The sequence below is a fragment of the Ixodes scapularis genome, unplaced genomic scaffold, assembly GCF_016920785.2.
Source record: "Ixodes scapularis isolate PalLabHiFi unplaced genomic scaffold, ASM1692078v2 PGA_scaffold1__304_contigs__length_218370807, whole genome shotgun sequence".
Classification (NCBI taxonomy): domain Eukaryota; kingdom Metazoa; phylum Arthropoda; class Arachnida; order Ixodida; family Ixodidae; genus Ixodes; species Ixodes scapularis.
Genome location: NW_024609846.1, coordinates 159,007,742 through 159,030,500, shown reverse-complemented (window position 1 = coordinate 159,030,500; position 22,759 = coordinate 159,007,742). Strand labels below are relative to the sequence as shown.

At 46.1% G+C, this 22,759-nt stretch overlaps 1 protein-coding gene across 1 annotated transcript in view; it reads right to left on the bottom strand.

The window, feature by feature from the left end:
• Positions 1-9,137: 9,137 nt before the first annotated feature.
• The window catches only part of LOC115324380, a 14,800-nt gene continuing 1,178 nt past the window's right edge, over positions 9,138-22,759 (bottom strand). Inside the window, exons 2-7 of the mRNA XM_040216996.3 lie at positions 22,666-22,757; positions 20,032-20,125; positions 19,300-19,446; positions 15,337-15,803; positions 11,666-11,885; positions 9,138-9,477 (exon numbers count right to left, since the gene is read on the bottom strand). Of these exons, the coding sequence (XP_040072930.1) occupies positions 9,266-9,477; positions 11,666-11,885; positions 15,337-15,803; positions 19,300-19,446; positions 20,032-20,125; positions 22,666-22,757 (1,232 nt within the window). The 3' untranslated portion in view covers positions 9,138-9,265. The remainder of the gene's footprint in view (positions 9,478-11,665; positions 11,886-15,336; positions 15,804-19,299; positions 19,447-20,031; positions 20,126-22,665; positions 22,758-22,759) is intronic.

The window sequence follows — 22,759 nt, the reverse complement described above, 5'->3', positions numbered from 1 at the left end:
AGCGGGGAAATTTTTCCACTAGATTTAGCGGGGAAATTTTTCCGCTAGATTTAGCGGGGAACTTTTCTGCTAGTTTAAGCGGGGAAATTTTCCGCTACATTTAGTGGGGGAATATTTCCGCTAGATTGAGCGGGGAAATGTTTTCACTAGATTTAGCGGGAAAATTTTTCCGCTAGATTTAACGGGAAAAGTTTTCCGCTAGATTTAGCGGCTAAATATTTCCCCTAGGTTTAGCGGGGAAACTTTTTCCGCTAGATTACGCGGGGAATTTTTCCGCTACATTTAGCGGGGAAAATGTTCTGCTAGATTTATGGGGGAAATTTTTCCGCTAGATTTAGCGGGGAAATTTACCCATAATGCACCGCGCGGTTACGGCGACGGCGACGCCGCTCAAGCCGGAAGCGGGCGCCTAAGAGCTGCGCTCTAAAAATGAAAGCTGTTTACAACTCCCTGTAACGCCGAATTAGAGCGCAGCTCTTGAGGAGGAGGGAAGGGTACTGAAGGGAAGGTACACCCCCTGCTCCCTCCTCCTCACCTCCTCATCCTGTCTGCTACGCCTCCCTCCGAGCGGCGTCGCCGTCGCCTCACAAGGGTCACGTGACCTCACGGTGGTCACGTAACCCCTGTGAGGTCACATGACCATAACGATCAGGTCATCATCATCGTCACGGATGACGTTATCATCACTGATGATGTCATCGTCACTGAAAACGTCATCAGTGACGTCACTGATGATGTCATCATCAATGATGACGTCATCGTCATCGTCATCGTCACTGATGATGTCATCGGCGTCGTCATCGTCACTGATGACGTCATTGGCATCATCATCGTCACTGGTGGCGTCATCGGTAACGTCAGTGATGACGTCACTGATGACGTCACGCGTCCCATCATGCACCGCGCGGTTACGCCGACGCCGACGGGAACGGCAACGCCGCTCAAGCCGGAAACGGGCGCCTAAAAGCTGGGCTCTAAGAGTATAAATGTTAAGTGAACATGCAGGTTCGATTTCTCGTGGAATGATTCAACGCTAGGTGACCAACTCAATTATAATGACGAAAGAAAAAGGAAACTATATTGATCGCGTGGGCGGAACTGCGGCGCCGCGATTGTTGTGCACACGCGCAGCCTCGCAAGTTCGTGTTGTTGAGTCGCGCCGGTCCAAACTCTTCCCCGTATTCTAAAACACTGTATCTATCAACCTTTTCCCCAAGGGCGCAGCCATCTTGAATGTCGTCACTTCCGGCATGCGGTAAAACATCGGTTTGATCTCTCAATGCCGCTGGATGACGTTTACGAAAAATACGTCATTGTCGCAAATTTTTGTCTTACCTCACCTATAATTCCTCGCATATTCCAAGTTGAGATATTTTATTATTTTTTTGTGCCGCATACCAGATACGACACGAACGACAGGAAACAGAAATCGCCTATAGGGAGCATCAACTGGCGGCCATAGCAGTGTGAACGACTGCTGAGCGTGAGCCAACGTTCGTAGAAACTTAGCGCGAGCTGATAGCGAGCTCCCGCAGTTCATTTGCAACGTGGGTTTCACACGAAGACTGCTAGTCTTAGCATTCTATTAATGTGAACTCTCTTTGAGCATGCGCTCGAATAAGCGCCCTCAAATGGAGCGCCCATTGTATACCCCTATTGATACGTTCAGGAAAAATGCTTGTGATATCCACATTCACGGGGAAGATATATACAATATTCACCTCTTATATATCTATATATATTTTTTTTTTCAAGAGCTTCTAGAGCTTGTAGATGGTCGAGCGTGTTGGTTTCGAATTTACAATAGAGAGTTTTAGTATATCGTTCCCATGACTCCTATAACGATTCCCGATACTTCGCCACCGCCTCCCTTGTGCATGCATAGTGCCGTTATCGGGGCTATCGGAGGTATCGGAACGATCTACTAAAACTCTCTACTAATGAAAGAGGGGCATGGAAGCCTGTGTTGTGTGCAGGTCTTTCATGTCGCTCTTTTGTTCCCATAAACTATACGGCTCTCTTCAAATACTGCATCATTTAATGCACCATAAAACTTTAAAAATAAAATTCACCGTAATCTTTTTTTTTTTTTTGGGGGGGGGGGGGGGGGAGGGGGCACGAATATAGCGGCCGGCTACGCTACGCCAACCGGCATGATTAGGTATCTCGACCTACTGAGAATTTTAGTGTACAAAAATAATAGCGCGTTTATCATAGGAAATTAGGTAAAATTCTTGGCCTAAAATAATAATTTGTCTTGTGGCTGCCATTTTTCAACCTTGAGAAACAGTGTTTTACTTTAGGACGTTGAGACCTTTCCATATATTGGGTGTTTAAAATAACCAGGATCTATCCAGAATTACGAAAATAATCTTTGGAGAAGGAGACCAAGTGGGGCAAAGGACAAACAGAAATGTACAAACAGAGCTAGTTGACTGGTGCGCCTCAATTTCTCTCCATTTCAAGTAAAGCACTCTGGCAACTGAGATAACCAGGGGTTAGACGTCAGTAGAGCAAACGAGTTTTATCATTTTCGTCATTCTTGTCCAGCTCTCTTGCACCTTTGCATTTAATTGCATTATTATCTGGAATTGGCCATAGAAATCGACGCCTGCAGGTAGCAATCTAAACTTTTCGTCAAAGGTGTATTTCACAATTCAGTTTTATTTTGTGGAATTAAAAAGCGTGGTGTTCTTTCTGTAAAAAAAATAGCATAAGAAAACTTGTCAGGGTCAACGGCAGACGGCGACGCAGACGACCAAGTCGAGTGGCGGGGCGCGTTTGGCATAGGTATTGTTAGATGGCGCTACCTCCGTATCGAGACTAAAGCCCCTCGATGTAGACCAGATTTCCGACATCGGCTTCACCCTATATGCCGACGAACTGCCGATCTTGGCTTATCACACCTGCGATTTAGAAGAACAGGAGAATGTACTACACGATGCACTGGACGTCGTCAAGGAACATCGTTTCTGGGTGGGTCTTGATGCCACCACCGAGAAGACCACTTATGTTGGTGTCGCGTCAGAAAAGTATCGTGATAATCAAGTAGCGGAGCAAGTTCATCTCGTCTGGGCCGGATGACGCATTGTTCCCTCTCCTTTTGTGCGAGTTGTCCGCATAGAAATCCGAGAGGACGCAGCTGCTGATTCCTGGCTCGAAGAAACAGTAGAAACCTCTAATAAGCCACACAACGTTATTCGCAGAATTTGCAGCACAGAAAGTGGCGCTTCCAACACCATCGCCAAACGACCGTATAAAGCACTCGTGATGTCGCGAGTTTTCTGTAGATCATAAGATTTTTGGCTGTCTAAGGCACATTGTACCAAATAAGAAACGCTCAACAACCATGCTCGGCGCGTAATAACCGTACTTCCACACTTCATCCCCCCCCCCCCCTCCCCCAGCACTCTTGGGGCAACGTCTGAAACCAACGACCTTCGGGATTTCGTCGAAACGAGATTGAGCGCTCACTAAAAGAGACTGTTACTCACCCCATCAGGTCGAGGCATTTAGTCTCTCTTGGACGAGATGACCACTAAACTTCCGCGCTATCCAGAAGCACTTCCTCCATGGGAAGATCTGGCTGACATAACCACCATTCGACCACTGCCCCGAAAGGGCGACGCTCAACAGCTCGCTCGTCGAGGTCGCGCACACGTAAAAACAGTCAGCAACTGGGACCCCGCCTTCTTCCCCGCCGTATACACTGACGTCGCCTGTCTCGAAGGCCCACAACCAAGGAAGGCAATTGCAACGTTCTTTCCAGTAAGCAACGCTTCATACCACAACGTCATCCCTGTTGGAGAACCATATTGGACCATCTCAACTGAATAACTGTTTATTAAAGGTACACACTGAAAGTTACATTGTTACAAAGACAATTTCAAGCAGAAGAGGCGTTAACCGCGTCTTTCCTTTAGAAGGACCCAACACAAGGAGAGCCGAGCCAAACCCCGGCAGCCCAGAGATTCCCTCGTTTCTCTCTCTTAAAGAACATCACGCCAACCACGTAGTCTGAACACACTCCGAAAAGCTCCCCATCCCTGAGTCGGGTTTCCAAACTCCGTGCCCCCTCGCCCCGACTTTGTGATTTGTGGTATACGTGCCAGTCGGCCGAGGTGGCGCGTGAATATCTATCCGCATCTCCCTCCCCACAGATGAGCTCAGCTCATCTCAAGTGGGTAGAGCCGTTGAACGGAGCGGCATCTGACCTCTGAGCCGTTACACAATTTTATCTTACAGGCTCGCACGTTTCCGTCCCGACTTGGAAAACACTCCAGAATCCTGCCGGTTCCCCAAAACAATCGAGGAACGCGGTTGTCATGCACAATTACGACATTAGCGACCTTGAGACCGCCGCTGGATTGAGGCCTACGAGCATAGGCACCTCGTAGGTCATACAGATATTCTTTAGCCCACCTGTTCCAAAACATGTTCATCAATCGCTGGCGGTGTGATCATCTCTCAATCAACTCTGTTCGAGTGGATGTTACGTCCGCTTTCTTATGGTGAGGTGATGTGGATAGCCTCCTACTAAAAAGGAAGTGAGGAGGCGTTAAGACATTTGGTTCGTTTGGTTCGGAGTAAACGTATGTCATTGATCGGGAGTTGATCACAGCCTCAGCTTCTGGTAGTACAGTTGTGATCTGATTCACATCAAGCACAGCCTTGCCGATGCTTATTTTCAGGCAACTCTTAACCGATCCCATCATACGCTCCCAAAACCCACCCCACCATGGAGCTTTTCCAACGATAAACCTTCAAGTGATCCGGTGGGTGGCGCAGTAGTCTTTCAATTCGGAACTGCATAACACTGCGTAAATCTGCTTAGATCGTTTGAACGTCAGTGCACTATCTGAACACATTACTCGCGGCAACCCACGCCTTGGTACAAAGCATCTGAGACATATACAGGACAAGTTCTCAATGTATCGTATCGCGTAGGGGGGGGGGGGGGGGGGGGGGCAGCACATGTGAATACAAAAATATATGCCTTGAGACTATTTGTTCCGGATTTCACGAACATCGGTCCACCAAAGTCAACGCCACAGACCTCGAAGGGTTCTGCCTTTGTTACGCGGTCTTCAGGAAGGGCTGCCATCGGGGAGGTCATGGGCTTGAGCTTGAGTCGAAAACACATCTTATAGCGTCTGATCACTCGTTTTACACTCTGTCACCCTCTCACAACCCAGTAGTGCTCTCGCAGTTCACACAGAGTAGCAGTCACACCACCATGCAGGGTGCGAACATGCGTGCGCTCAACGAGGAACTTCGTGAAACGGTACTCTTTCGGAAATAGCACCGGAAACTTGGTCTCGTCGGGTGCCGAGGCATTCTGCAGTCGAGTCTCAATTCGGATGACACCGTCTTCATCCAAGAATGAGTGCAGGTCCCGGATACGCGAGCTCAACCACAGGCGGTAACCGGCGACGAGGCTTGCTTTTTCTTCACTGTAGCTCTTTTCCTGGATGTGTTTTGTGCAGTATCCCTCTGCCTCCTCCAAATCATTCGTGGACGAAGAGCCGCTGACTCTTGTATGGGAAGCAATTCTTCTCCAGGAACGGGAGGGCTGTCAAACGAAATAAAACGAAAAGAATTTATGCCCTCAGGTCTCACGGTGATTTGAAGAAAAGCCTCCTGAATGTCAGCTGTCAGTGTTATCTTGTGAAGACAAAAGTTCGGCAGGATTTTCAACAGGTCCTTGTATAGATTGGGTCCTTTCGCCAGGTGGTCGCACATCAGGAGAGCCAGATGGCTCTCCTGATGTGCGCGAAGACGCATCGAAAACCACTCGCAACTTTGTAGTCGCTGAAGCTTTTCGAGCAACAGCTCTGTGCGGCACGTAGTACACATTTTTCATTTCGTTGTTTGTTTTTTTTTCGTCACTATCTCTGCGTGTCTGTTGTTTAAATATTACCCCATAGCAGAGTCGTACTTCAGAAAAAGTTCTTCGTCGTTACTCAAGCGATGGCAGAGCGCCTGCAGTCTCTTCTCTGCTACCTTTCTGTTATTGCCGAGATCTCCGAAGTTCTGAGACTTCCAGGGAAGAATAACTTCGCATCTTCCATCTTTCATGGGGGTGGTCTGTTCAGATTCTTGTAAAACAGACTCGTCGTGAACAGAGTTGGCCGTTGAGTCATTAATACCGAGGCTTTCAAGTTCCCAGAACTGTCGCAGGGTCGAACTTACTTCATCGTCGCCCGTTGCACCGGCTCTGAGCACGCACACGTTGATGGCTGTCTGGGTTCCGTCTCAGGTTCTTCAAGGTCACTGGGCTCTGAAATGTCCATCCCATTGTTATTTTCACGGCTGATAGACACCTGTTGTTTTTATCCCAGCATACTTCATGCTTTAACAGCTTTACAAGCTGATCTGCTCCAACTAGAAGGCTGATTCCGCACTCTCTCTGAGCGCCTGGGAAGACCAGCCCATCCGCTAGATACCTATTTTCTTTCGCGATTTTCTGCATGAAGTCTTTGTTCATGGGTACCCAATCGATGTTTTTGCATATGACCGGTACTTCAATACCCTCGGTCCTACACTTCCCATTTCATATTGACTTTCAAGTTAGATTTCGACCAATCTTCGCTCGTGCCTTTCGCTGTCCCGGACACTTCCGAACGCGTTAACGCTAGGATTCTATTTACCAATCACCTTCAGTTCCAGCTTTCTTGAAACATCTTCTCTGATGAAGGTTCTTTGACTGCCGTTGTCAATGACGCCTCTAATTCAACAGCATTAATTTTTTTGTCATGAGCCAGCCGCGGAACGTCTACAGAAGCAGATCGTCGTTGTCAGTAAAACTTCCGTTTGTTTTTAAAGCTGTGTGAATACTCGTGCTATTCACTTCGTTTCTTCCGACCTCAGGCTTTTTTCTCTTTTTTTTTGGATACCGAGGGTCGCACATTGTTGTGGCATTTCGCATGTTATCTTGCGGTGGCAAGTTCTAACGCGGTTTCATCGTGTCGTGCATTTGAATCACCTGCTATCCTTAGACAAGCGTGTCATATTTTCCCTGAGGCCCACTTGATGTTTGCATTTTTTGGTTTTGTGTCCACTGGAGTTACAGAAAAAGCAGTCATCTAAGACCAGCTTGCCGTGGAAGGCCATGAAGGTTGGAAGGACCTTTCCTTTAGGAGCTGAGCGTCGTTTTTTTTTTCTCTGAGAAAACACATCATGTCCGCTACGCTCTCTGCTTTCAACTTCGACCAACAGGAACTCCTAAATCCTTTTTAGCGTCCCTTCTGATGTCTCAGCATGCACTGGGCCGCAATAGCTTCTGTGTCGATGGCAAAGTACAACCTCACACATCATCGACATGTAGGACGCCGAATTTACACCCAGTTATTCGCAATCCAACGACATTGTCTGGGGACCTCACCTGACGTACCGTTCTAAGCTTGTTCAGGTGCTCCTGCTCGATCTGGGTTTTATCTCCAAACCTTTTCTGCAGTGGCGGATCCAAGGGGGGGGGGGGGGGGGGGGGGGGAATGACGAAGGCGGCCGCCTTCCCCCTCCCCCCCCCCCCCCCCCTCTAAACAAAGTTGACCTCCTCCCTCCCCCCTTCTCGGAGAGCAATTTGCCATCGGTAGACCCCCCGGCGCACAAGAAAGAATGGGAAAAAACTATCCTTACAAATTGTCCGCCCCCCCCCCCCCCCCCCCCCCCAAAATTGGAGTTCTGGATCCGCCCCTGCTTTTCTATAGCAGCTTTATCACCTCGACGTAACCTTTCTCAGTTGCTGCAAGTCCAGACAGATCAAAGGTGGCCGTGCCGGTAAGTTGAGACTCCAAATAATAAAATTTCTCAACATTCGACAAGCTGTGATTATTGTTAACCGTCGCTTTGCCTTGCCACTTGCTGAGTTCACCGTTGAAGGTGATCATTTGCAGCTTAAGTAATCTGATTCCACTTCCGGTTGCTTTCTCCCGATGCAGCGAGTCGTCAATGCGTGACGTCATGAGGCCGTCCTCCATTCGGTTGATCTTAAGTTCCAACTGCTCCAGTTATGCGATCGCAGTGTTTTCATGCTCCATCACGGCGTCGCACTCAACACTGAACTCCTCGGCAGGCACCAAGGGCTCTAATTCTTTGTTTAGCTTCACGAGCTCGGTGTTGCTCAATTTCGATCCTTGGTAAAGCACGCAAAGAGCCTCAACGTCTGGTTGAGGGGATTTCAGAGAGGCTGTTACCTCGTTGACCAAACGAGTGTTCTGGGTCGTCCTCGCTGCTTGACGTACTTTCAGGCACTCCATGGTTTTGTCAATCCAATGGCCTCGTTAACACAGCTTCCTTTATCTTCCCGGGCTTTGGCACCAAATTATGTTGTAGAACCAGATTGAATCATCTCAAGTGAACAACTGTTAATCAAAGGTACACACTGAAAGTTACATTGTTATCAAGACAGTTTCGAGCAGAAGACGCGTTAATCGCGTCTTTCCTTTACGAGCACTCAACACAGAAAGAGCCGGGCCACACCCCGGCAACTTAGAAATTCCCCCGTTTCTCTCTCTCCTGGTCATAAAGAATATAACGCCAAGCACGTAGTCTAAACACTCTTCGAAAAGCTCCCCCCTTCTGAAAATTCAGAGGCGATACAAGATTTTCATACAATGTTATTGGATACGAGAACTTACAAGATCTTGTATGGATACAAGAAGTTACGAGATCTTGTATGGATACAAGATTGTGTATGGATACGAGATCTTGTATGGATACGAGATCTTGTATGAATACGAGATCTTGTATGGATACAAGATCTTGTATGGATACAAGATCTTGTACAGATACAAGAAGCTACCGAAAATCTTGTATGTGAACGAGAAGTTACAAGATCTTGTGTGAAAACAATAAAGTGAAGCGTCATAACGTAAGAAATTTGGGGCACCATGGAGCCTTGCATGTAGGATAAGTTTATTATTGATGATTGTGTCTATTAAATTTATCAAAAGGTGGTATAGAAAATTGAGTTCATGCATGTAATAAAAAATGTGTTTCAACTGTATACATAGAAAAAAGAGGAAAGCATTATTTATCATGTGTATGCCACTCCACCAGTCATTCTAGATACATTGTTGATTCCTAGCTATTTTATATGTTGTGGGGCATTCAATGTTTTAATAATCCAATTCAGATATACCATAATAACTTTATTGAAGGTAGGGAGAATTTTAAGTACATTGGGAAATATGGCTTCAGTAAAAAGCATTAATTTTGCCAAAATACTCCCACACATTGTTCCCCCTTGGGTAGTAGTCTACGTCTACCCGCTCTCAGCAGGCTGCTGGGTTGCCAGCTGCTGGGTAGCCGGCTGCTGAGCTGGTGGCTGCTCTGCTGCTAGCTGCAGTGCAGACTTGGCCTCCAGCTTTCTCCACTGGTTGGCCTTGTCTTGCAGGAAGGTGGCCACATACTTATTCATTAGGCCTAGCCGCCGCTTCTTGTTCGGGGCATCCCCAACGAAGGTGGAGAAGGCAGCTGAAAACATTGAACAGAACAAAATGTACCAATGTCAGCAGAAATTTTTAAAAAGTTTGAGGAGAAATAAAGGAATTTTGCAAAACGAGCACATCAAGCTATATTTGCGACTCCAGCAACCTACAGGGGGCGCCACCACCAAACAAACATGGCGGCTGAGTCCAGGTCGCGTCGACTCGGCCGGGCTGCCTGAACAGGTGGCGCGTTCAATTTAACAGATTGTCTTTTGTTTAATGCCCAATTTTATAGGTGTTTGAACCGAGGCGGTTAAGTGTAGCCGATGCACATAAAGTTGCAAAGCATAGTTTTGTTTTTTCTGTGTGTTTTGTTCTTTTCATGCCAAACTTTCGTTTCGGAGATTTCGTTCAAAACCGAAACTATAAGCTCGGAGAGACGGTAATATACTAATCTAAGGAAAGCGGCGGTGACTACAGGATTGTTCCACCGAGAGTAATCTTCAGCTAACTCGCACCCCTCGACCATGCGACTTATCTGTCCGCGAAATCGAGCTTTTGTGCGTATCCGCGTTTAAGAACCAGCTGCAGTCGTCTGCTCGGTCAACAACACAGGCTGCAGAAAAATTAAGAAAATTAAGCAAGCGCTTCTTAAGCCAAGGACCATATTAACCCGCCGGCGCCCCACTAAGCAGCTGATACTCATATTTCAGTTCAGGTTTTAGTGTGGTCCAGAGGCTTTATTGGCGAAAGCAGCCAAGATGAATAGCCAACTCAAGCTTGAAGTTAACCAAAGACAACCAAACTCAAGAAAAGCAGCTATCGAACCTTCCCATTCACTTGACTGCAAAATTGGTGTTCCCTCCAGTGAAACACCTCATCTGTCGTCCTCAGTTCACTTTTCTACATCCTTACAAAGACTACATCCTTACAAAGAAACCACTTATCGTGATTCGAGAAAGACAAGAAATCAAAATGTTTTTCCGTGACTCCTCCCCATCCAAGAAATCGAAAGCACGCGACCGTGCGCTGTGAAGTAGAGGGGCTTTCAAACACGTGATGGGAGGAAACAATCTACTAAGGTTTCACCACACTAATGAACACTGAGGCAAACTTAAGAAATTTTTGGACCTCTGTGAAATTACACTGTACGCCACCGCGCCGACAACAAGTGTCCGCGAAAGCCACCATAGACGCGGAGGGGCGCGGAGCGACCTGGTCCGGCTGGTTCCTGGTTTTCTCGCTTAGTGGCGTCCGTTTTGCTGGAGTCGCAAATAGACCAACACGCTGTTTGCAAACAAGTCGGTGCTTGTCCACACCACACGTGGGTACTGCACGTGCACAGAAACCAGATTCGAGTAAGGTGAAGCACCTGTGCTCTGGTGACGGCAGCGGCATAACGTCAGAGCCGTGCCTTGGTATATATATACTATAAGTAGTCTTTATCCCAGACATCACTTCTATAAAAAATACCAGTTCAATAAATTTTAATGTTTTAGCATGACCACTAAACATTTGCACAACAAACGCTTATTTTGAAAAAAAATTTACACGACCATGCAAGGCAGAAATTACAGCTATTTTGACTATTTTAGGTAGTGTTCATTTCAGGTAAATTATTGAACTTAAATATGCGAGTAAATCGGGTATGCTTGCATACCTTGTTATTTTAAGAATGTGCCATATTATTAAAAGTGCCGGAAGGAGAAATGAAGGGAGGGCCGTAATGCTTCAACTGGACAGGCCTCTGTTTAAACCTCACAAACAAGGTAGAAACCAAAGATTGGCGTATGTACAGCAATTAACCAACTTCCCCGCTACATTTAGTCAGGAAATCTCGTTATAATGTTACACATGAATTCGGAATTTTCCATTAAATATTGCTTCCTACTGAAGTTTTGGGTAAGAAAATTTCAACAGAAGCAATAAATAAAAATGTAACTAGTAGCACAATATATTCCGTCTCACATTCTGTTCACCTCAGCTTTATCACAGATGAAGCACCCACTCATTTTTCAATAAACTGCTTACCCTGATATCTTTGAAATGAAATAAAAATTTTTTTAAAACAATAGGTACTTTGCAACAACTAATTTGCTTACTTTAGCAAGCATGATGAAATACAACAAGCAAGTAGGTTGCTAGCATGTCTTACATAACCAAGAGCATTGCACTCCCGAGTTCTGATGCCTGGCTTGTTTAATGTGGATAGATTTGAGCACATTCGCACATACCACGAATACTGCAGACTTTTTCGGGAGTCAGGGCCGTCCTTGGCTCCTTGGCGTTCTCCATCTTCACAAATCGCCGACAGGGAACCCCCGATAGGCTTCTGTTGCGAAGCTCCCTGTCGGTCCATGTTGCACGGAGAAGATCTTTCACAAACTTTGCGTCTGTCGGAGACTCGGCGATGTGCTCCCCCTTCGTCTTTGGGGCGGTCTTGATGCCTCTAGCCTGCATAAAAGGAATTATTGCAATGTTATCCCTACAGATTGAATATTTTGGAAGTAAGCAGATACTCCTTTTTAGGGCTAAACATGAAATGAAGTGCCTCTTGGGGGCACAGATCTGGTCAGGCATCATGCCTTTAGTCTCAGTCACCTTCCAAGAACAAATAAACAAATGAAGTAAAATAATGAAAGATATGGTGATGGTGCAATGGACTGTGCAGTGCTTGAATACTTTTCAGTGGATGCGGCTCCTTATGGTTATGTACCACATGATGAATAGTGCTCAGCTCTGTACTACATGGCAACTGCATCATACCAGGAATGCCTTGGTACTTGATTAGACATGGCTCTAGATTGGACAATGAAAGAGCGTGGTTTGTTAAAGGAGCCGTCAAACAATCTTTTCCGAAGTTCTGAACTATATGTCTATTTAAAATTCTTGTCCTTCATTACATAACCGACGTTCATTCATTTAATCGTCCACATTCATTTACTAGTGCAAAAAAGTTAATTTCAGTTTTTCGGGGAGCTACCCACCGAGTTCTACTATGGTGCCTGGAGCGCATCTCCGACTGCTGTGTTTAGTGTCCTATGCTGCCCATACATCAAAAGTGGTCTCGAAGTGGCAAAAAATGACGTCACAGAGGCCGAAGTGTCATGCTGTTGCATGTCGCAATCCTAGTGGCTGGTCATAGAAATGCATGCAAAAAGCATGAACGAATGCGAGTGTCGCCGTCATCACGGCGTCCCAACTCGTGGCTGCCGAAGCTTCCATGGACTGTGACACTGGAGAGCAACCTGTGGCATAACAGGCGTCTGCCACATCCACCAGTGCTGCTGGGACACCGCCAGGGCCACAACCGGCAACAGCATGACACTTCTATGACATCATCAGGGACCACTTGTTTGGACACGGTAAACAGACCATTCAAAGACGTGTTCCAGGCACCATAGTTCTACAGACACGTCAGGATAGGTAACCGATAGGAAATTTTCGTTGTATGTGAAATATGGCGACATAGACCCGGACTCTATGGGCGAAGCCAGAGTCCGGTCTGACATCTGATGTTATGCTCACATAACTCTAAAATGGCCGACCGCATTGACCTCTAGCCGCTCTAGCGCCGCATATTGAACCGCGGTCGGCTTTTAGTTTTCCAGCCGTACGCCGACATTGAATGTTCTTTGGGCTACCGTATGCCATGCTAATAGGAAAGTTTCTGAGGGAATATTTTGCAACTTGGACCGGTCAAGCCGCATACTGATACGACCGTCAAATGGTGACCTGCGAATATGTTCTCGCTCCGATCAGAAAAGAGCTGATCTGCTTACAGAAAAAGAATGAGAGGGCTAAAAACTGGTGTAGCCAGGAATTTTTTTCAGAGGGGGCTAAGGTGGCTGGAGATACCCATGACTTAAGGTGTGGAAGGGAGGAGGTCAAAAGGCATGTGTATACTAAAAGGTAAGCTGGGTTTTGGCAGGGGGGGGTGGGGGGGGGTTGAAGCCTTATAAGTTTCCCCCTGGCTACGCCACTGGCTGGAAATATAAGCGAAATAAATCGATTTTGCAGGATTAGCATGTCAAGTTGCTGTTGAGGAAGACTGTGGTAAATTTAAATTGATGAAAAAGTCACAACTGCCAGTTGTGCGACTTACCTATGGCTAACCCCGAAAAACAAGCGACACGAGAAAGGATGTGCTGATAGTCGAAAGGTCACGCGTGCATATCCCTTCTACCTACTGACCTTGCAAAGTTCAGGGGGGAATACTCTTGAAATTGCAACTTTTTTTATATCTTAACTTTATGTTTTATTATGATTGTAATCCACAATCAGGTTCCACAACAAATGACAGCCATGGCAAGACAAGCAGCATATTTACAATGGTTACTAAACAACAGGAGATGTGGATGTGCTTGAAACCGAAACTGTACCGTGACCATATGATGTAGTGGCATACAGTTCATACAAGAATACCAATGTACAACTCAATACTTTCCTCACTCCCAATTTATCATTTGAAGATTGAATAAAGTGGAATATTGATTCAACCTTTTTACATAGCTATCATGATGCTTTGTTGCTCATGCTCCCGAGGGGAGCATGAGCATGGTCGTTTTAGACAGTTAAAAGAAAAATTTATTTTTAAACACAGTTCATAAAATGCAGGACCAATATTTTACCGTAATACTTTTAATGAATATAAAAAATTAAGTGCTGGCAGACACATTTTTTTTTCATTACCTCTTTAAACCACAATCTAGGTTTTTACCTGCTCTCATTTTGTCACTTCACGCGTCATTGATATCTGCATTACTAAGCGTTTATAGTAGAAACCTTGAAAATGTATAACTGCGACATTCAGTGGTTACAAACTATTTATGAAATATTTAATTAAAGGGTGCGTGACAACACTACAGTCTTCCCCTGATGCTGGGTGGTCTTGTTTTCTTTCCCAGTGAAAGCCAATTTAAAACATGGACAGCATCATCTCTAGGACTCAGCTCCAGGAACACATTGCAACCATGCAAGTCCGAATCTCAAATATCATAAGTCCTCTTTCCATAGATGATATATTGTCTTGCATAATGCCTCAACCACGTGCCTTTGCATGCTTCCATGTGGCAGCTCAGTGTGGTACAACATATATCCTGGGACTGACCACCATAGTGTCTCCTTTCTCAGCTCTGACACAGAAAAAAAGCTGTGCATATGGAACATTATAACAATATTCCTTTACGCTGCAGCCATACAAAAACACCAATCAGTCTCTGCATATGCACATGGGACAACAAGAACACAATGGCAATTACTTTCGTTTTGTAAAGTGCTAGGTTTGTTAGTGAGAGTGATTGTTAGAGACTGGTTTCCTAAATGCACCAATGGGATTGTTTTGTCCAACTTTCTCAGAAAGAAATCCTCACGCCCACGTGGTATGTGGAGGGTGATGATCTTGTAGACCAATGGTTCTTAAATGGGGTTCCGCAGACAACTTGGGGTCCGCGAAGGCTTTCTAGGGGTCCGTGAAGCCCTGCCTCATCAGTCAAGCCCGGCGATAAAGGTTGTCTTTTTTCAGGTCGAGAAGAAAAGTTTCAGTTTTCTGGCCAGTTTTCTCGTGTGTATATAAATAAGAGAGGTCTACTTCACTCTAGCAATTAGTTATATCTATTTATGAAATCATTATTATAATTAATCTATACCTTTCCCCTCCCCTCACCACGAATGGAGCCCTCCATTATCTACGCCGAACCACAAGGGGTCCGCAAAACAGTGATGGTTAAAAATCACTGTTGTAGACCATGCTTGTGGGATGTTTCAATTGAAACAGCCGACATCATTTTTCCACCACTGGCATTCTTTGTTTCAGACTGAACAGCTAATTAGCAGTGTTGCAGATGTATGACTCAAAAGTTGCAAATAAACGTGAGAGCAGTGTCTATAATCGTGATCAACCTACCGGAACGGGGTCAACAGCCGGCACGAGGTCAACAGCCGGCACGGGGTCCACAGCCGGCACGGGGTCCACAGCCGGCACGGGGTCCACAGCCGGCACGGGGTCGACAGCCGGGACCCTGACAGGAGGGGTTGGCAAACTGGGGCTCTGGACCAAGGAGCCCATCGCTCCAGCTAGTGCTCCAATGGGTCGGGTCCCCTCGTACTGACGTGGCTCCTCTGCCAAGCACACAGGCAGAGGCACGGGGTGCGCCAGCTCTTCCAGGTCCAGGGAGGGAAGGGGATCGTGGACTGGAATGTCTTCCTGTAGAACTGGCAGCACGAGAGACCTCCGTGCCCCTGGTGCAGAAGAGTGCACCCGTGCTCGGGGGCAGCCTGCTCCAGCTGGCAAGCCTCCTCGAACACTAGTAGCCAGAGGAGGGCCGGAAGGACGGCTTGCCTTGGCAGAGGGCAACTCCGCTCCTGCAGTGGCTTCAAAGCATATCCCCAAGTATTAATCTACACAGGCTCAGCTGGTGCCTCTATTGTCGTCAAGCATCACACTCACTCGTGTAGTAGCCCCACTCTGTAACACAATATTTGTCCAACTGCTGCATGGGCACCCTGTCGAGTTTTAAGTTTGTGCTTTGTCATGGCCAGCTTAAAAAATTCAGGGCGTCACCTATTATGTTCATGCTTCATGATTAATTCTTTGGCATTCTTACGGCTAATGATGCTATCATATTGGGTATAGTGTGACAATAAGAGGCTTGGCATTCAGTATGGCTCACTCCTTAAGTTACCAGTGACTATAGACCGTTTTGTCGTGGGTAGCGCCATTTTGAGAGCGAGAGAGAAAAGGGGAAAGGGCTACCGGCGCTTTCCCCTTTTCTGATTGTGTAGAAAGAGTAAAAGTCCCGGATGAGGAGGCTTGGCCGGTGTTGGGTGTCTGCTGTGCCCCAACTTCTTTCGCGCTTTCTTTTCTGTTTTAGACTCGCAAACTTAATTAGAGCCACGGGCTTTGATGGCAACAATCCCCCGGTCATCGGGACACCATTGCTCGGTCATAGGGTGCACGAATAACGACAGAAAGCGTCGAATACTGTCCGAGGACCTATGTAGCTTGCAATGAATCCAGCAAGGCACGTGCGGCTGCAATGTTTTGAAGCTCCACCGCTTTCTGCGTGACTGGAAAAGATGAACCATTCATAAACTTTTGTTTGCAATAGGCCCATTTCAACGCAGCCGGTTTTAGTCATAAACAAGCGATACACGAAATGGGAACCTCAATTAACTTTTGTAAACACCCGGAGCTGCTACATATCGTTTTGCTGCGCTGCTTTTATCTTGCGTGTCCGTGTTCTCATATTTCATCGTGGATGAACGACGAAGACGTTCTAGATGTGCTTATATCGAACCGCAGAAAGCGTCAAAGCAGCCACGAATTATTTTACTATTTGATGCAATATTTTGAGTACTAACCTCCAATTTCTATCACTGACACGTTCGCTGCCGCTGTTCCCCCCGTTGCCGCACTGGCGGATGCGATGACTCGAACAAAGAAACGTACACACTGGGCTCGAAGACGCAGATCGCAACACACGAGTCATACCCTGGAGCGACTATCCAGCGCTTCAAAGCGCCCAATCAACGGAAACAACCCAAAAAACCCACCAGCGGCACTCCAAGGAGCGCTTTTGCCGGCTCTCTGGTATCGCACAGGGGATCGCTATTCAGGAAAACCGATAGAACTACCTTTTCAACAATTTCTAGCCTCACCCAGCGGCGGAAATAAGCCTTCAACTAAGTGTTGGAAATGATGAAATCGACTCAGTCACCACTGCAAATTATCAATATTAAGATAAATTCAATTACAAAATTTTACAAACTGAAACAGCAATTATCACGAGAAAACTGGCACGCACCTTGCAAGCGTACCCCATGTTCATCGGCAGTACAGCGTTCGGTGCGCGCTCCATTCACAAGCTGTTCCGAGCACAGTCGAGAAGATGGTGTTGAGGAAATGTCTTTTCGGTTTACGAACGCAACCCACTGCCGCCAAGACCGGGGTCATGTGGAAAGCGATGGAGCTTAAAGACATTGCAGCCGCTCTCGCCTTGACGGATTCATTGCAAGCTACATAGGTCCTCGGACAGTATTCGACGCTTTCTGTCGTTATTCGTGCACCCTATGACCGAGGAATGGTGTCCCGATGACCGGGGAACTGTTGCCATCAAAGCCCGTTACTCTAATTAAGTTTGTGAGTTCAAAACAGAAAAGAAAGCGCGAACAAAGTTGGGGCACAGCAGACACCCAACACCGGCCAAGCCTCTCCATCCGGGACTTTCACTCTTTCTACACAATCAGAAAGGGGGAAAGCGCCGGTAGCCCTTTCCCCTTTTCTCTCTCGCCCTCTTTCAGTAAAACGGTCTATAGTACCTGCGAGAGGGGAGAACATACAAGAAGGGACCCAAAAGTAACCAGAATAAATTTATGGAGGGCGGCCGTTCGTAGTACCAGCTTCCGCCGCTAGCAGCGCTTAGCGGCTCCCTTTCCGAGTCAGTCTGCCAACCAGCGTCGTCTGCTAAAGTTCTAGCGGTATGTTGTAAATTCATTTTCCCCGAGTGCTTAAAAAGTATTCCTCGATTTTTGCAATGTTTCATTTCAAGGACCTTCCACATTCACAAAAAGTTTTCCTTTCAGAACTTTCTTCATATGGGCAAACAGAAAAAAATCACAAGGTGAGAAGGTCTGGTGAATGGGGGGGGGGAAGCAATGTCACACCATTTTTGTTAAAAAGCTGTTTCATCAACAGGGCAGTGTGTGCTGGGGCATTGTAGTAATGGAACCACCACTTCCCCCTTTCCCTCAAATCGCGGTGTTTCTACCGCACTGAGTGGTGCACGCGTCGCAAAACTTCCAGGTAAAGCACCTGATTAACAGTTTCACAAGGGGGCTACACAAGACGGCGGGATGAAGGGACCGGGATGGCGCCACCTGCTGCGATTGGTCAGTGGCATGGCACTGACCAATCGCAGCAGGTGGCAACCAGTCCTTTCGTCCCGCCTCGTCTTGCCATCTTGCATAGACCCCCAGGACGAATAAACTCAAGAGTAAACAATGCCCAAATTTTCTCAATGTTTTCATTAGTTGAGGGTCGCCCTGAACGAGGTTGGTCGTCACGTCGATCAATAATTCACCGGCCTTGAGGCGAGAAAACCACCTGCAGACGTGCAATTTTTTCACGGCATCTTCCTTGTAAGCCGTCTGAAGCAAAAAAACGTTTCCGCTGCCGTTTTCATAAAACAAGAACACAATTTTACGGCCTCACGCTATTCCTTCAAATCTGACATTGCAAAAAAAAGATGAATGACTCGAAAACAAAAATTTACAATATGTTATTAGAAATTTAGCAAACGATGCCGGTCAGCAAACTGACTCAAAAGGGGTGCCATAAGCACTGCTAGCGGCGGAAGCTGGTACTACGTAGAGTTAGCCCTCCAGAAATTTCTTTTCATTACTTTTGGCCCCCCCCCCCCCCTTCGTATGGATGTAGAAACTTCTGTAAAGTTCTGTTTCCTTTCGGTCTATTTTCTTTAAGAACTGGCAAAATTTTTCATTGAGGAGTGTGATAGAGTTAACCACTGGGCAAATGCAAAGACACAGATTTACTCATACAAGATTCATTGTCACAAATTAGCTGCCCTCGAAATTACTGCCCGTCATGCTCTGTCTGCACATCTGTCCTCCCCGAGACTACTCTGCCCTCTCCCCGGGAGAGGAAAAGCGTGTCACTCATGGGAAAAAATTGCAAACTGCTCTTCCCCATTCAAAGTATGCATCACCAAGCAATGCAGGAAAGTCAACTTGCATATTCAACAAGCTTTGCCATGCGGTAATTATGTTTATTAAGACAGGATTTGCTAAGGCATGAAAATATTTATGCTAATTTTTTAAAAATAAAACCACCTGCACAGTACAAACTCACGTGGTCTGCTCATTAGTGCCTTCTGCACGTTGCGAGCATGCCTCCTCTCCTCGTCCAGCTCTTGTCTCAAGCGCTTCACTTCTTCTTTAAGGGCACGCTTTTTTGATCGCTCAGCCTCATACAATGTTGCGGCAACCATTGGTGGACCTGCAAGACAAAACAAATAAATGTAACAACTTCTGCTATACATTTATCTTGATTGCTCCAGTAAAAGTAACTCTTAAGGCTAGAAACATTGAATTCTGTACCTACACAAAATTTAAGCTAAGTATTTTAAGAATTATGCATCCTTACATATTCATAAAAATGCTCTGTGACTTTGCATTATGCATCGGTCATCTCCTGGTTTCACTGCTTGCCTGTTCCTCCTCAGCTAGCACCCTAAGGGCCTGCTTATACAAACAAACAAGTTTACTATCAGTCCTATCTTTGGTTTTTCTTGCCACATTACTATCCCTGCATCATAGCTGCTATTTGTGAAGTGTGTGCTGCTTTGGCAATTCATTGGAGTGTTCAGCAGTGTGTGATGTAGTAGAAAATCGAGCATTTCTTTCGTACAAATACAGACTCTGCATAAGTAAATTAACTTACCACACATGTAGGTACTATTTTTTCTGCTGCATTGGATATGCATCTTGGCACAGCATAAGTGGAAAACTACAAATGAGCTATGTGCTTCTTACTGGTACTAACAATATATGTGCATAATAAGGCAAATGCAAATACACTTACCCTCCAAATCCACTCCGTCATGTCGACGGTTGTGAGACGAGACTTGGGATGTCGGTGGCAGCTCAGCAACAGTTCCTGAGCATGAGCCTTCATCCTAAAACATCGACAATAAAAACTGTTGTTGGGAAGCTTGATCCTGAAGTAATGAAGGCAACAAGGGATTAAAGAAAACCTCTCGTACTTAATTCCTTGTACTCAGCTATATCAGATTGTTCCCAACTTTATTAGAGCTTTTAAGGCTGGAAGTCTCTCCAAAACAATTATTTATTTTCTCTCTGTTTGGGGTTTGAATTATCTCAACGGTGGATTGTAGGCCGGCAGAGGTCATTAGTGTCAATGAATTTGTTTCATTAGGTTGTTTCTATATTAAAGAAACACTAAATTGGTCTAGCTGGAATTAGACGGCTGTTGTTGTTTTTTTGTTTTGAAAGAGGGCACTTTTTCCATGGCACATGCCAACCACCCTCAAAAGATCACAGCAGCTGATGAATGCTGCCCTGTGCATTTTTTGGTTTAAAACTGTGCATCAAGCTCGTGTTGTAACAACATTGGATTGGCCAGGCTGACCCGGCCTAAGAGCTGCAAACAAAGCCACGAAACTTCCAAGAGCCAGGAAGGGCTCAAACTTTTATCCAGAGCAATAAAGGAAACTCGAACTGCTTTCAATATATCAAAGTCAAAAGCAGTTCAACTGTATGTAAAGTAGCAGTAGCTCAAGTCTACCAAACCGCAACCTGTCTTTCGATTTAAGATATGTTCCATTTCTCTTTTTGGGGAAGTGCTTGTGTGACCAGGAGGGAGGCGGGGAAGTGGAGGGGTGAAGGGGGGGGGGGGGGGGGGGGGGGATGGAGCCACGAGCCATACTTTAACACGCAAAGAGCCACATGCGGCTCTCCAGCTGCAGTTTGGCCACTTCTGTAATAACATATTCACAGCAACCTGCATTTATTGTATCCATTGCACATAAATGCCACATACCTCTGTGGAGGCAATTTCAGAAAGTGGAGAAAAAATTAAAAACAGTGTTTAAAAAAGTATTATTGACCATCTGAAGGAAATAATCCAACAGCCCGGAAACATGCCAAGAGAAACAAAAGTGACCTTTAGGACAGCACTTATGTTCACACTGGCGGTTGATCAGAGTTTGCAAACCAGGCCATGGATGCGGTTTGCGAGCCAACCGCGTCTCAGACACACAGAGACGCGGTTGGTGATTCCTCGGCAATCATGTGTGATCTTGGCGTTCTGCGTTCGGCAACCTTGTTTTACAATCAAAAACCAAATATAAAAATCTTTTCTTTTTTCTTCAAGGGGGGGGGGGGCTGTTTGCACGTTATAGAGGCTGGAGCACTTGGTACACATGCATCGCAAGTTCAGGTAGCAAAAAAAAAAAAAAGAGAAGAACCTGCAAAACCACATCTCCAATTCCTTCAACTGCGCCCACGGGCAAGGCCCAGCTAGGTGTGCCTTGCTGACTTAAAAGAAGATGCACCCGACCCTTTCTTCAAAGTGGACCCTTCCTGCATGAGTAGCTGACCATGTTTTCGGGATAAGAGGGCCTGATTTACCTGCCTCTTCGCTCGCTTTTTTTATTTTCGGAGTAGTGCGGAAAGTGTGTGGTGCGGGAAATGTGTCCGGCTAGTGGCTTGTTTGGTGGCTGACTCGCCTCTCGTCACTCACACGTCGATCGAGGCTGCTGTTTGTTTATATTAAAAGCGCACTAAACAGGGTTTTACGAGCCCTAAGCATCCTAAAATTCCAAAAATTACAATCGTGCATGATTTTAATTTTTGAATTTTTAGGATGCATGGGGCCCGTAGAATTAGTTATTACCAAGAACAATCACAAAACCCTCTTTAGTGCCCCTTTAAGCTCAAATAAATGCCGCATGGATTACCTGTGGATAGTCTGGTATGTATACACTTGATTTCTTGAGTAGATTTCTTTTATTCCTTTTGGTGGTAGAAACATCACAGGTTAAGCTAGCACAGTTATCTTGGGTGTCCCGCCAGTTCCGCAATAGTGTGTGCGCTACGCAATTATGTTCACGGCATCTCTATCAGCCTTCAAGGTTGTCATGCATGGTATCAAAAGCTTTCAGCAGTTTATGTGAATGCCGAGGTAGGTACAGAAGCTGCAACTTCGAGTGGTTGGAGGCGGGCTTTGATGTTCTACGGGCAAAGACGAACAAGGCAGCGCAACGACAGGCTTTGGCGCCCCAAATAATAAACAGCTCGAATTACCCAAACCAGAAACCAGTTAAGATTACGAGTCAATTATCTTCGCAGCAGATTCAAATGATGGACTTGAACATCATGTTTCTTCGCTGAATAGCCGGCTGCAATGCTAGAACTACAGCGCATAGGATGCCTCACCAGCAAAGGGTGCCATTTCGCTTCGAAAGTCACTGACGTCACGTCAGCATCACGTTGCAGTTGGTTGCCGCTTTGCAGTTCACGAAAGTGGTTGGAAGGAATCTGTCACGAAGCGGTTGGCAAAAACGCACCTCAACTGCACAATTCCAGCGGCTTTATTGCGGTTGAAAACGTGCAGATCTGCTTTGCGGTTGCGGATCTACTTCCAGTGTGAATGTATCATTACAGCTCTTATAGACAACATATTGCACTGAATTACCTCTGCTGGCTGTTCTTCCCCTGTGTCATAAATGACACGTGGCAATGCCAGCCTCTCCTTCACCATCGCCCGAAGTAGCAAGTCTTTGGTTTCT